Raw genomic sequence first — 15,219 nt, 5'->3', positions numbered from 1 at the left:
TGGAGAGAGGGTAGGGCAGCTAGATGCAATCAGGAGGGTAGACAGTGGGGAGTGGAAAAAGATGGAAGCAGAAAGACTGTGGGTGGGTTTGCGGGATAGAAGGCTGTGGAGTGGAAACAGGGAAGGGAAGAAGTGGATGAAGGACAATAACTAATGAAGGTTGAGGCCAGGAGGATTAGGAGAATTTAGGATATATTGCAGGGATAGTTCCCACCTGTGCAGTTCAAGCTGGTGTTGGTAGGAAGGATCCAGATGGCACAGACTGTGATGCACTCGTTAAAATGAAGAATATTGTTTTTGGTCGCATGCTCAGCGACTAGGTGGTCCAGCTGCTTTTCGGCCACGGTTTATTGGGGGCCATTCATGTTGACAGACAGTTTGATGGTTATCATGACCACGTTTAACCAATCACAGTGGTTGCAACTTATCTCGTAGATCATGACCAGGGTGTATACGTGGACAAGGAAAAAAAATTCCCGGATTTCCCAGTTAAAAATACAGTTTCTCCCGGATGAAAACACACTTTTTCCGTGTAATTAAGTGACAGTATATTTTCCCTCGGAACTGTAAAACTTATCAATCCTTTGAATGGATGTTTTTATACACGGGCATAGAACTTCCCGGCACATTAGAAAATGAAACTTAGGGAAGAAAACTCCTTTTGGAAAGATTTTTGATGTGCTGCAACATGTACACTGCATATTTTCGTATTGCGAAAGTATAAATTCGAATTCCACTAAACACTGCATGTTACTTTCCGAACCATTGTAACCGAGATTGCGATGCGCTTTTGTAAGCCAGTCATAGCTCTTGTCACGTGATCCCGCCAGCCGATGACAGCGGATATTCAGGACACGTGATTTAGTCAGCTAATACCGACATCACTGTTAAGTAGTGCGGATACACAAACAGGAAAAGTTAATGTTTTAAATTAATATACATTGCGTTGCTACAAGAAAAGCAAAGGTTTCACATATAATATTGGTCTCTAATGTTAGTAAGCTTCAAGAGAAGCTAAGCTTTCACATATGTTGATATTTTTTGAGCGTGTTACGCTTTAAGATATATCATCGCACAAATATGCCAGTAAAATTTTTAGCCGAGTCTAGTGATTTGTCCTCAAAGTTTTCCACAAATAAATTAGCTACCACACAGGACAGAGAGCTTCCCGTAGCACTACATCAATTTGGTCATAATAATGACACGAATGTCTGATCTTCTGGGCTCGAAATACTTCTAAATGGTCCGTCATCAAACGCTCTGTGGCTTAAGAAATTTGTTGTACATTCTCGCACATAGTTCAACTTGCGTAAAAGGAAATTTACTTTGAAAGTAACGTTTTTCAAACCACCATTCGCAATAGTTTCCCGCGACCTGTTAGAAATAGGTTAGTTTCAGTAGTCGTCAGAGAGGGCCAGATAACGCACCACTGTGCTTTGGCAGCTGCTATGACGCAGTAAGCCCGTATGTTCGTGCGTGTAAAACAGTAAAAGATCTTACATTATGTCATAAAAGAAGGAATCAGAGGACACTCCAAGAGCATCGGATTTTCGTGAACCATACTAAAATGGCACATTTAAAGTGCATACTTAAAGAGCACATTCGTATGTCCAGATTCTCAATGAAGTAGGCCTCGACCTGATATTAAGCTTTTCAGTGTGGGTTTCGGGATGTAAATTTTCTTGGAGTACCAGTACTGTACTAATTCATTTTTGATTCTTTACTATGGCATAATGCCATACATGCTAGAAGATAAAAACGTGCACTTGAAATACAGTGAGCAGTTGAAATTAGCCAATAGTGTGGAACTAAACACTTTGTTTCAAACACATTGACTGCCTCAGTGTAAAACATTAATAAAAACCAAATTTCTTTAGCAAACCGACAAAAATAACTTCATTGTTGTACAAGGCGATTAATGCATGCCTGTCAGAAAAGAGGAAATAAAATCAAATCTGAAACTAATAACATATATTAGCCTTCCATAAATATGTGAATGTATTTTCATTCACTTGATAGCTCCCAGCCACAGAAATCCATTTTGTTTTCATTTGACGTCAGAGCAGTAAATGAAGAGGAAACAGCAAATTCACTAAATGTAAACACAGGTCACGTGAAGACTACACACTTCCCCACTATAACACAGACTGCTCTGCGCATCAGCCTCGGATCTACGATATGTCTGAACCGGCGCAATACTAAGATAGTGGCGCCCTCCCCACAACCCGCCTCCCCCCGCCCCCATCCCTTGAGCGTTTGAGATATGACATCAAAATTTAAAAAATCAAATTTTCAAAAATATGTTCATTTTGTAGCCCACATCTTATTGAAGAGTCTGATACATAAAACATATATGTTCGAGGAAATGTGAGGCATGTTATTTGGTTTTAAGTGTGCCAGGGTGCAGTGCCACCCCTCTTCACACAGCATTCTTCTATCACACGTCACTGTATTTCGCTCCGTGGAATTGAAACGTGTATATTTTGTACTGGATGCCATCAAACTATATTCAGGACAGTGTAAATTGAAATGTCCTGTGGTGCCTCGCCTGCTCCCAGTCGCCCGGTTTGACATCCTGCCCCTCTTTTTTTTTTTTTTTTTTAAAAAAAAATAACCCTCACAATTAATACTGGATGGGATTATTTGTAATCGGGAGGACAAGAACTCTTCAGAAAATTTGCCCTCTTTATTGCCTGTTAGCTAATAACTTGCTGTTTTGTGTGACATAAAATTAAATATAGGATGCATAAAGCCAGTGAAGACAAGAGACAAGCAATATAGTACATATTTCTTCAATCCTTAGCTCCTAGCACTGTTTTCTCTTTAATCTTGATACAGCTTTACATGGCGTACTTTCCTTTCTGTTACAGAATCTATTACCTCATCTAAGTTCGTCAATCATTTTCCTCATGAAAAATCGAAATATCGTTGTCTGCTGTTAATACAAATAGTACCCAATACTGGTGTGGTTTCTCGATCTGATTACGTCTATTTTGTCGCTGTCTGCTAGATAAAATAAAATAGGTGTTTCTAACACTGCAGAAATTGTAACACACACCAAATAAACGAGACTGTTTTGGCATAAATGGTCATTTTTATAACACGACAGAAAATAATTCGCGAAGACCAACATAAAATGCCTATTAGGCCTACTACAAGGAAAAAGCATTGTTAGAAAAAAATTTCACATTTCATTCATGCGCTCCAGTTTCTCGAGCATGAGATCGAAAAGTAGTAGTACGAGATTTTTACATTAATTTGGAATCGTCATTTCTTCCCTAATTTATGTTATGTTCCCATTTCTTCTCCTTCCTCATTCTATCAAGAAACTTTTCATGACTAATTATGGAACTATTCCTGCCTTTGTCAAAACTTATTCGCCAGTTAACTTCACTAACCCTGCCAGAATCACGGCTTTAGTTATCTCTGATTATTCTCTGGTTAGGCGTTGTTATGTTCGTACAAACCATTTTCCGTGCTACTTCCAGAATAGAACTTAAGAGTCTGCTAGACGGGGATTGTACAACTGGCCCTTACTAGTGTAGCGATATGGCCAAAAATTTTCTGACAAAATTTCATTTTCCTGGATACACCGAGAGGATAATACGTAATCTTTTTTACCTGTTACTCCTGTTAGTCGTTCGTTTCCACTATGCTAGTCTGAATCTATGGATTTCCCTAGTAATTATAACGCTGATCATTCACAAACCCAAGCAACAACATAATAAGACAGCGATCGGCATTCACTCGTTCGGCTTTACTCTTCTCAGCTTGTATAGCCCGGTCCCCTTTTGCTGGCAGGAAAGTTTATTTCTAGATGCGACGAGGATTCCCCTGACAGAGACTTCACGTACACTATGCACGCATTCAAAAATCAACTTATGATTTTTTTTTTCCCCATGTGATCAAACTGCTGATGTCATCGGTCCCTAGGCTTACACACTACTTAATCTACCTTACACTAACTTACGCTAAGGACAACACATACACCCATGCCCGAGGGAGGATTCGAACCTCCGACGGGGGGAGCCGCGCGAACCGTGACAAGTCCCCTAAGACCGCACGGCTACCTCGTGCGGTTTATGATTCATTCAGAAATTAACTTACAGAGTGTGTTAAAAAACCAACAGGGATGCGCATCAAAATTGTATGAATAATCGATAGAACCAACATGTGCTGGATACTAGGCACTTTGTGAAACAAGGTTTTCTCCCCTCAAGAATATGAATTTGGCACCCATCCCCTACCATCATAGATCAGGGCCCACTGCGCGTGCGTGAAGCTGGCAGCTTGGGCGCGGCAGTAAAATTTTTCCCGGTTGCGTCTGGCTGCTTGCTGCGACTGCTTACACAGCCAACAGCCCTGTTTCTGTAACCAGAAATGGGAAAAGGTACTACTCATATACCACTCAACTGCGTATGTGCATGAGCCCGCTCGTAACTGCTAAAACGAATCTAATGGAAACAGCTGTGACGTCATGCTCATCGGAGGCAATTTGTTGTTATGAAGCACTGCATAGTCTTCCTAAAGCCTTTGATACATTTGCTGTTGGCAAACGCTTGTATGAGCACTGTGTTTTGTTGCTGTATATGACACATTTCCCGTGCAATTTATGTTTTATTTTCATTTTTTTTCTCATTAACGTTTTATTGTTGCAGTATTATTCTGCAGTAGTGGGATTCAGTAATATCCTTTGTTAGAGTATCGATTCTTACCAGTCAAAATTACAAAAATTTAACTGAAAACTAAAACAATGAAAAATTCCCAGAATTCTAAACAATTCCCGGGTTTTTCCCGGTTTTCTCCCAGATGAAAAAATTCCCGGGTTTTTCCCAGATCTCCCGGGTCGTATACACCCTGCACAACTGATTTCACAGGTAGCCTTGCTTTTGATGGGACAGGTTTCTTTTTTTTCTTTTTTTCTTTTTTTTTTGGTGGGGTTTAAGGGCGCTCAACTACTGAGGTCATTAGCGCCCAGTCACTGTTGTTAGAGCACAGGGAATCTAGTAAAACTCAAGGGGAGGGGGGGGGGACACACCAGAAAGACCTAACAAAGATGTAGATAAAATAAGTAAAAAGGTTAGATGTCTTTGGACAAGCCAGTCAAAGTTATAAAACGCAGAACACGAGCAGCTGCTCGAGCGTCATCAGCTAAAATATCCGGTAAATTAGATGGCAAGGACAGGACAACACGAGATTGACAAAGCGGGGATACGACAATAAAACATGGCGCACTGTTAATGCCTGACCACAAGGGCACTGCGGGGCTGGGTCACCGGAGAGCAGGTAGCGGTGGCTAAACCGGCAATGCCCAATCCGCAACCTGGTTAGAAGGACCTCCTCTCGCCGAGATGGTCGGGAGGAGGTTGTCCAAGCAGTTGGGAGCGATTTTACTGCCCGGAGCTTGTTTCCTTGGAGGGATGACCAAGCATCCCACCACAACGACACAAACCTTTTACAAACATCCCCACGAACGTCAGAAGACGGGACACAATGGGAGGCTGGCCGAGGCAGGAGGACTGCAGCCTTGGCTGCAGCATCCGCAGCCTCATTCCCAGGCACTCCTACATGTCCGGGAACCCACAGAAAGCTGACAGGAGAACCATTATCAGCGAAAGAATGGAGGGACTGCTGTATCCGTTGAGCCAAGGGATGGACCAGATAGGGAGCTCCAACGCTCTGAAGAGCACTGAGTGAGTCAGAGCGGAGTACACACGATGAATGGCGGTGGCGGCGGGCATACTGAACGGCCTGATGGAGAGCAAAAAGCTCGGCCGTAAAGCTGGAACATTGGTCGAGGAGCCGGTATTTAAAGGTGGCGGCCCCGACGACAAAGGCACAGCCGACACCATCGACAGTTTTGGAGCCATTGGTGTAAATAAAGGTGTGACCGGCAAGTCGAGCACGAAGTTCGACAAACTGTGAGCGATACACTGCAGCCGGAGTACCCTCCTTTGGGAGTGAGCTGAGGTCGAGATAAATATGAACCGGAGCCTGGAGCCAAGGTGGTGTCGGGCTCTCACCCTCTCTGAAGGTGGTAGGGAGGGCAAAATCCAATTGTTGAAGCAGGCGACGGAAGCGGACTCCGGGGGGCAGCAGGGCAGACACATACAACCCGTACTGACGGTCGAGAGAATCGACGAAGAAGGACTGGTAAGAGGGTTGGTCGGGCATAGACAACAGCCGGCAGGTATACCGGCACAGCAGTACGTCGCGCCGATAGGTCAATGGTAATTCGGCAGCTTCAGCATAAAGACTCTCGACAGGACTAGTGTAGAAGGCTCCGGTCGCAAGACGTAACCCCCGATGGTGGATGGAGTTGAGACGGTGTAAGAGGGATGGTCGAGCAGACGAGTAGACGAAGCTCCCATAATCCAGCTTCGATCGGACTATGGACCGATACAAGCGAAGCAGGACAGTGCGATCCGCTCCCCAAGATGAACCACTAAGAACTCTGAGGACATTAAGGGAACGTGTACAACGGGCCGCCAAATGAGAGACATGCGGAGACCAACAAAGTTTCCTGTCCAGTGTGAGCCCTAGAAACTTAGTTGTTTCCACGAATGGGAGAACAACGGGACCGAGATGTAAGGATGGCGGAAGGAACGCTTTATATCGCCAAAAGTTGATGCAAACCGTCTTCTCTTCAGAGAACCGGAAGCCATTTGCCACACTCCATGAGTATAGGCTGTCTAGACAACGCTGAAGGCAGTGCTCCAGGAGGCATGTTCTCTGGGCACTGCAGTAGATCGCGAAGTCATCAACAAAGAGAGAGCCTGAGACATTAGGTGGAATGCAATCCACAATTGGATTGATCGCGATGGCAAAAAAGGCTACACTCAAGATGGAGCCCTGAGGCACTCCGTTCTCCTGGAGGAAGACGTCGGACAATACGGAACCCACACGTACCCTAAACTTTCGATCCGTTAAAAAGGAATCAATAAAAAGGGGCAGGCGACCGCGTAGGCCCCACCTGTGCATAGTGCGGAGGATACCTCCTCTCCAACAGGTATCATAAGCCTTCTCCAAATCGAAGAACACGGCTACCATTTGGCGCCTTCGCAAAAAGTTGTTCATGATGAATGTCGACAAGGTCACAAGTTGGTCAACAGCGGAGCGGCGGCGACGAAAGCCGCATTGGACATTGGTAAGTAGCCGTCGAGATTAAAGAATCCAAACTAACCGAGCATTAACCATGCGCTCCATCACCTTACAGACACAGCTTGTAAGAGAAATGGGGCGGTAACTAGAAGGAAGGTGTCTATCCTTCCCGGGTTTGGGTATAGGAACAACGACGGCGTCACGCCAACGCATGGGGACCTGACCTTCGGTCCAGACGCGATTGTAGGTACGAAGAAGGAAGCTTTTGCCCACCGGAGAAAGGTGTGCCAGCATCTGAACGTGAATGGCATCTGGCCCCGGAGCAGGGGACCGGGACAGTACAAGCGCACATTCGAGTTCCCGCATAGTAAAGGGGGCATTATACTTTTCAAGATTCAGCGAGTGGAAGGAAGGTCGCCGAGCCTCTTCTGCCTCTTTCCTGGGAAGGAAGGCAGGGTGGTAATGGGCGGAGCTTGAAACCTCCGCGAAAAACCGGCCGAAGGCGTTGGAGACAGCCACAGGATCAATGAGGACCTCATTACCTGAGGTCAGGCCAGGTACTGAGGAGTGGGCCTTAATGCCCGACAGCCGGCGCTGGCCACCCCATACGACAGAAGAGGGAGTAAAACTGTTAAAGGAGCTGGTGAAAGAGGCCCAACAAGCCTTTTTGCTGTCTTTGATGACTCTACGGCATTGCGCTCGGAGTTGTTTGTATCCAATACAATTCGCCAACGTAGGATGGCGGCGAAAGGTGCGTAAAGCACGTCGTCGAGCACGGATAGCGTCTCTACAAGCCTCGTTCCAGCAGGGGACGGAAACGCGACGCGAAGAAGAGGTAGTACGAGGAATGGAACGTTCGGCAGCATTGACGATAACAGCCGTGAGGTATTCGACCTGACTGTCACAACTGAGAAAATCGTGGTCCGGAAAGGTCACCAGGTAGGAGTAAAGTCCCCAGTCAGCTTTCGGTATGTTCCAGCTCGAAGGACGTGGGGATGGGGTGTGGTGCAGTAGACGAACGACACAGGGGAAGTGGTCGCTCAAATAGGTGTCAGAAAGGACATACCACTCGAACCGACGGGCAAGAGTGGTAGAACAGATCGAGAGGTCCAAGTGGGAGTAGGTATGAGTAGAGTCCGAGAGGAAAGCCGGGGCGCCAGTATTGAGGCAGACAAGATTGAGATGGTTGAGGACATCCGCCAAGAGGGAGCCTCTCTGACAGTATGCAGGAGAGCCCCAAAGGGGATGATGGGCATTGAACTCGCCAAACAATAAAAACGGCGGAGGAAGCTGAACAAGCAGGTGCATCATGTCAGCCCGACTAACTGCGGATGACGATGGAGTGTAGACAGTACAAACAGAAAAAGTAAAAGCAGAAAGAGTAATACGGACAGCTATTGCTTGGAGTGGGGTGGTCAATGGGATGGGATGGTAATAGACATCGTCTCGAACGAGCAACATGACCCCACCATGAGCTGGGATACCGTCCACAGGGGTGAGGTCATACCGCTCCGAGGTATAGTGGGTAAAGGCAATACGGTCAGTCGGGCGCAACTTGGTTTCCTGGAGACCAAGGACGAGCGGACAGTGCAGGCGGAGGAGCAGTTGTAATTCCTCCCGATTAGATCGAATACCTCTTATGTTCCAATGTAACAAGGCCATCGCTAGTCAAAAAAGAGGGGGAATGAGACGGGGGAAGAGCTGGTCACCTCGACGGCTGCGGAGGGCCAGGTTTCGAGGGAACAACGCTACAACCGGCGGGAGGCGGATCCTGTTCCATCGAGTCGTCGCCGGCTGCGGCCGCTGTCCCTGGTGGTGTAGGAGGGGCAGCATCATTTGCCGACGAGAGGCCAGCTGAGCGCCTGGCAGCAGAGCGTCCCGGCGAAACAGGACGGCCGGGAGCAGCGATTCATGGATGGAGCGTCAGACGAAACGTGCCGGGGTGGAGAGGGGGATAGAGACTTCTTCTTGGGTGCCTTCTTGGAAGTCCGAGGAGGCACAGGGGTGGTGGGTTGGACCCGAAGAAGGTCCTCACGCGCGGGGTCCGTTTTGGAACGCTGGACCTCGGAAGCTGGGGTCCGGAACGTTTCCCCGATGGACGCCTGAGAAGAGGATCGCTTCTCAGGCGGCGGGAGGGGGGGGGGTGGAGGAAGGGTGGCCCCTGGGGCAGAGGGGACGGGGGCCACAGGGGAGGAGGATTTGGAAGGGAGGGATGTGGGAGGCGGAGGCAGAGACCCCGGATGGGGGGAGGAGGCAAAGGGGGGACAGGATAGGGGTGAGGATACCGCGGAAGGAGGGGACACAACTGAGGCAAACGAAGTGGTCAACGGCACGGGATGGAGGCGGTCATACTTCTTCCTGGCCTCAGAATAAGAGAGACGAGCCAAAGTTTTGAGTTCTTGTATCTTCTTCTCCTTCTGATATGCGGGGCAGTCTGAGGATCTAGGCGAGTGGGTGCCAGGACAATTAACGCACCGAGGTGGTGGGGTGCATGTATGTTCCTCACGAAGAGGACGTCCACAATCGCCACATAGGGGCTCAGCCTCACACCGTGATGACATGTGCCCAAAGCGCAAACACCGAAAACAGCGCATAGGAGGTGGGACGTAAGGTCGCACGTCGCACCGGTAGCACATCACCTTTACCTTCTCCGGGAGAACGTCCCCCTCGAAGGCGAGGATAAAGGCCCCGGTGTTGATGCGACGGTCTTTGGGGCCGCGCTGGACTCGCCGGACGAAATGCATGCCTTGGCACTCCAGGTTGGCCCGGAGCTCCTCATCAGATTGCAGCAGAAGGTCCCGATGAAAAATAACCCCCTGCGTCCTATTTAGTGCCAGATGTGGGACAATGGACATTGGGATATCCCCTAGGCGGTCGCACGCCTGGAGCGCCGCCGACTGTGTGGCGGAGGTGGTCTTGATAAGAACGGACCCCGAACGCATCTTACTAAGAGCCTCGATTTCCCCGAAGATGTCCTCAATGTGCTGAACAAATAACATGGGCTTGGAGGTGGCGAACGTCCCCCCATCGGTTCGAGAACAGACCAAACAGCGGGGGAAGTACTTCGCCACAAGCCGGCGGGCCTGTCCCTCCTCCCAAGGAGTGGCCAAGGGGGAAAGGGCAGGAGAACCAGAACTAGAGACAGTACCTTTCCGTTTGAAAGACTCGGCCGCAGAGCGACCGATGGGACAGGTGATGCTTGTAGCTGGACTGGAGTAGTTGGCAGTGGGAGGATGTATGGGACAGGTCTCACATCTATGTCTACTACAGAGATATGAGCCATGAGGCAAGGGGTTGTGTAGGGATGGACAAGGATACTGTGTAGGTTCATTAGGTGGCGGAATACCACAGTGGGAGGGATGGAAAGGATAGTGGGTAGGACATTCCTCGTTTCAGAACATGGCGAAAGGTAGTTGAAAGCCTGGTGGAGAATGTCGTTCACTTGCTTCAATCGAGGGTAGTACTGAGTCACAAGAGGAACGCTCCTCTGTGGCCAGACAGTGGGACACTAGGAGTTGGTGGTTGACTGGAGAGATGAGGGATGGGAGATTTGTTTTTGTAAAAGGTTGGGAGGGTAATTACATTCTGTGAAGGCTTAGTGAGACCCATGGTATATTTTGAGAGGGACTGCTTGTCACTACAGATGTGACAGCCATGGGTGGCTAGGCTGTATGGAAGGGACTTCTTGGTATGGAATGGGTGACAGCTGTCTAAGTGGAGGTATTGCTGGTGGTTGGTAGGCTTGATATGGGCGAAGGTACTGATACAGCCATCTTTGAGGTTGAGGTCAACATTGAGGAAGATGGTTTGTTGGGCTGAGGAAGACCAAATGAAGCAAATGGGGGAGGTGTTGAGGTTCTGGAGGAAAAGACAGTGTGTCCTCACCCTCAGGGGTGACCAAGAATGAGGTTGTCAATTTGGAACCTATAGGAAGTTGGGAAAGGTAATGTTCAGCAGTGACTAGGCCATGGGCTTTACAGATGTTAGTGTAAAAGGAGGTGGTATCAGTAGGGATGAGCAAGGCAATGTGTGGTAAAGGAACAGGAACTGTGAAGAGTCAGTGGAGGAAATGGTTAGGTTTTGTTATATAAGAGGGTAGGCTGCAGGTGATAGGCTCATGGTGTTGAGCTACAAGAGCAGAAATTCTCTCAGTAGGGACCAGTAAGTGGTGAGGAGAAAGGTGGACCCCAAGGAGGGGTTCGGGGATGGGCCTAAAGATCTGAGGAGAGACTGGAGATCCTGATGAATTTCTGGACTGGGGTCACTGAGGCTGGGTTTGTAAGTGGATGAATCTGACATCTGGTGGAGCTCTTCTGCCAGGTAATCCCTGCAGTTCGAAACAAAAGTGGTAGAGTCTTTGTCAGCAGGTAGGATAATAAGTTTGGGATCAAATTTTAGGTGGTGGATTACTGTTCTTTTGTGTGGACATAAGGTTAGATTTTATTTTGAAGGATTTGGGGAATGACTGTGAGGCAAGGATTTGAGGTTAAGAAATTCTGGAGAGTTAACAGGGGGAGATTTCAGTGAGTGAGGGTGGATCATGTTTGGAAAGAAGAGTGAACTAAGTCAGGCAAGGTTCAAGCTGTCCCATACATCCTCCCACTACTGCTGCCGCCACCGCCACCACCTACTCCAGTCTCGTCACAAGCATCACCTATTCCATCAAAGACACAGTTACCCGAGATATCAGTCATGTGATCTACACGCTAAGCTGCAACCACTTTCATTCATTCTATGTAGTCATGACAACCAACAAGCTGTCTTTCTGCATGAATGGCCACCAGCCAACCGTGGCTAAGAAACAGCTGGACCACCCAGTTGCTGGGCACATTGCCCAACATAACATTCTTCATTTTAATGACTGCTTCACACTCTGTGCCATCTGGATTCTTCCTACCGACACCAGCTTTTCTGAATTGCACAGGTGGGAACTGTCCCTGCAATATATCCTACATTCCTGGCCTCAACCTTCATTAGTTATTGTTCTTTACCCACCCGTTCCATTCCCTGTTCCCACTCCACAGCCTTCTATCCCACAAACCCACCCACAGTCATTTTGCTTCCATGTTTTTCTGCTCCCTGCTGTCTGTCCTCCCGTCTCTCCACTTCATCCCTGTATGCTCCCGTAGGTAGCATTTTACCGTGCCCATCCTTACCCTGCTCCGCTCCAGCTACCCCAACCATCAAGATTGCTTCTCCTACTATGTGCAGTTGCTCACAGTTTGGCCCTGGCAGCCAGAGACTGTGGTCGTGTGTGTGTGTGTTGTCTATTTCTGAGAATGACCTTCTTACCAAAACTTATTTGTCCAGTGGTCTTCCCCCCCCCCCCCCCCCCCCCCCCGCCGTCTGCGACTCAATGCCTCTGCTACGTGGCAAATAGCAATCTATCCTTTTCATAATATTGTCATTATTCCATCCTGGATTTTCAGCTGTTTAGTTACTGTACTGTATGATGAACAATACAAAATTCGTGACACATTGTTAACCAAAACCATTAAAATATGCATACTATTCTGATGATCATTAGCGCATTCTCTTTAGATTTCATGACACTGATAAGTATCACTTTTGAAAATTGTAAAATGTACTTTGTAAGCACAGGAACTATTTAATAACTCAAACAGATTCACATTCATCATTCGCAAATTTTGATATTGTAATGTAAACTTTGTGTTTACCTTGCTATCTTGGCTAAAAGTACTGCTATCTGTGTCGCAACTTGGTTTACAGGTTCATGGAAATTAGACACAAGGCCACGGCGAAGAGTAACTTTCTCCTCTTCTGATATAGCACTGAAACATTTGTTTAAAGTTGTCAACACAGTTAAAAGAAAAATATGTAAAATATTGAAATGTGCTATTTTGGGCATGCAAAACAAGGCAATGGTGAAAGAAGATATATTCAAATAATTACAGAATTAAGAAAAGTCTAAGTCAAGGATAAGTATAAAGTTAGTCAGTTACATGGAAACTCACTTTGGTGCAGTTTTGCGCCAAAAACGATCCACACCATTCTTGAAATAAAGTACTGCGAGCCAGCGCACGTTAACCTCAATGGAATGGTTTGTGAAAATATTCTGAAAAATATTTTTGTACACAGTAAACCTGACAGCTTGAAAAAAAATATACAAAAGAAATAACCTCCTGAGTATCTACGGAAAAAAGCAAAAAAAATGGTGTCTACTTTTCATCCTTGACAGAGTGTTGTTGCTATATTTGTACCTTATGTTCTGGTTCATTACACATTTATTTTTAGACATTCAATGAAAAACGAAAATTCCATATGATAAAAAGTGCAGTTAATAAAGAATAACCCAACAGCAACTCACAATGGAACCCACTGTCTTGCTTGTAAATAATGATAGGAATTTTTTTAGTCAAAAAGCTTGTATGTGGGCAGCTGAAAAAGCTTAGTCTGCATGAGTAAATGAAACAGCATAGAATTCTGGTGCCGTGACAGAACAGACATTGAATGCCTGATACACATGAGAGGCACCACTAAACAGAAAGTGGAGCTCCTTAATGAGACTTAGCTACACTATACAGATAAAAGTTTGCATTAATCCCAGCACAAGAAAAGGGGGATTGTCCTCCTTCCTTCGAGATCCCTAACGGTAAGCAACACCAACAATTTTCTACTTAACAATGAATACATAAATCATGCTCTGCATGCAAACACTTACATAAAACTAAACACGTAATGTTAACAACATTATTGATTTTCTAGTTCCACAAATAAGACATGTACATACAAAACATATTAAAAAAATTACCAGAAGTATGGAGTAGAATCCAGGTTCAGTCTCCCATTCTCTTAGCTTGCTCTCAGCATCAGGTAGGAGTTCCACATTTTGACTAGCTGCTTGTCGAAGTGCACCTAGCACCATTTGTTGTGGTGCTGAGATTTCTGTCATAATGAACAGCTAGGCGCCTTTACGGCGCTGAAAAAGAAAAAAATAAATCTTGTAAGTCCCACTGACTGGATACATTTCCTGTCTTTTCACACCTCTTCTACCTTTTAGTAACTTATTCCTGTGTTTCATTTCTCTGCCTTCACAATACCTACAAGGCCTGCACAATGTAAAAGAAAATTTAAATTTTGAAACCCCGTAATCTATCACCTATGTTTCAGTCATTCATTTAACTTTAATCTATTTAGATTCTTGCAAAGTGTTCTACACAATATTCAGTACAAAAGTACAACTATTAGTGTTGTAAACTAACAACAATATTTTACATATATTTAAATCATAATTTACTGCTATACTCTCCACATTCAGATCAAAGACATCTATAGCGCCAACCTCCAAGTCTCAGCTAGTTTCACTCCAAATACTTCCACTGGGAAAGAATGAATTCATGACAAAGCATCAGATATTGGGGTTAAAATACCCTGGATGCATCTTTGTAGAACTTGGATCTGCAAGTGTGTTTTTGACAGGTGCAACTTCTCCCCATGAAGACTTGTCCAAGTGTTACCCAATAAAAATAAACCAATTACTTAACAAAAGTGCTTATCATGTGATGAGAAATCTGAAAAGTGTCTTGGAATAAGAAGGCTCACAACTCGTAAATATTGAGTATTAATACTTGTTGCCTTTCTTTCCCAGTTGCTATTCAGGATTGCCACAAGTTACCCCACGTGAAATTCCCTGATTTCCACACAAGTTTTAGCATTTTTCCCTGGCAAATTTTGAGATCTCAAGGGTAAGTAAAGACACAAGTTGACAAAAAAAAAAGCAAGGCCTTCTATATTTCTAAACGTGTGAGAAAATATCTTAAGTACCAACATCAACATCATCTGTGGTGAACTGTTTTGAGATGGAGAAATCAAGCCAAATGGTATATATGTTTCATTAAGACCACTGATGTTATTTTATTTCAATAAAGTGAAACACATTTGGTGACAAAAATACGCATTTCGTTGGAGTCACAAGACAGATTTAAAATACCTTCACTGCTTTGAGAAATAACCTCAGAAAAAGTAGGCCACTTGAAAGCAATGTATAAGGTGGGGAAGAGTTGTGTAAACCAACACTATAGGTGACCGCCTATGTTCGTTATTGTCGGTTATTACCCACTGTGTTATATCTATTATTATACAGGTATTGTCCGATTT

General features: G+C 45.7%; 1 protein-coding gene across 5 annotated transcripts in view; it reads right to left on the bottom strand.

Annotated features, from left to right (window-relative positions):
* The window catches only part of LOC126199367 (importin-11), a 195,930-nt gene that overhangs the window by 166,838 nt on the left and 13,873 nt on the right, over window positions 1–15,219 (bottom strand). For all 5 annotated transcript variants that reach the window (XM_049936261.1, XM_049936263.1, XM_049936260.1 and 2 more), the window contains exons 2-4: window positions 13,874–14,041; window positions 13,077–13,177; window positions 12,780–12,893 (exon numbers count right to left, since the gene is read on the bottom strand). In XM_049936261.1, the coding sequence (XP_049792218.1) occupies window positions 12,780–12,893; window positions 13,077–13,177; window positions 13,874–14,014 (356 nt within the window). In that variant the 5' untranslated portion in view covers window positions 14,015–14,041. The remainder of the gene's footprint in view (window positions 1–12,779; window positions 12,894–13,076; window positions 13,178–13,873; window positions 14,042–15,219) is intronic.

Source organism: Schistocerca nitens, chromosome 8 (genome assembly GCF_023898315.1).
Source record: "Schistocerca nitens isolate TAMUIC-IGC-003100 chromosome 8, iqSchNite1.1, whole genome shotgun sequence".
Lineage (NCBI taxonomy): Eukaryota > Metazoa > Arthropoda > Insecta > Orthoptera > Acrididae > Schistocerca > Schistocerca nitens.
Note: the sequence above shows the minus strand (reverse complement) of the source record. Positions and strands in the feature narration are given on the sequence as shown.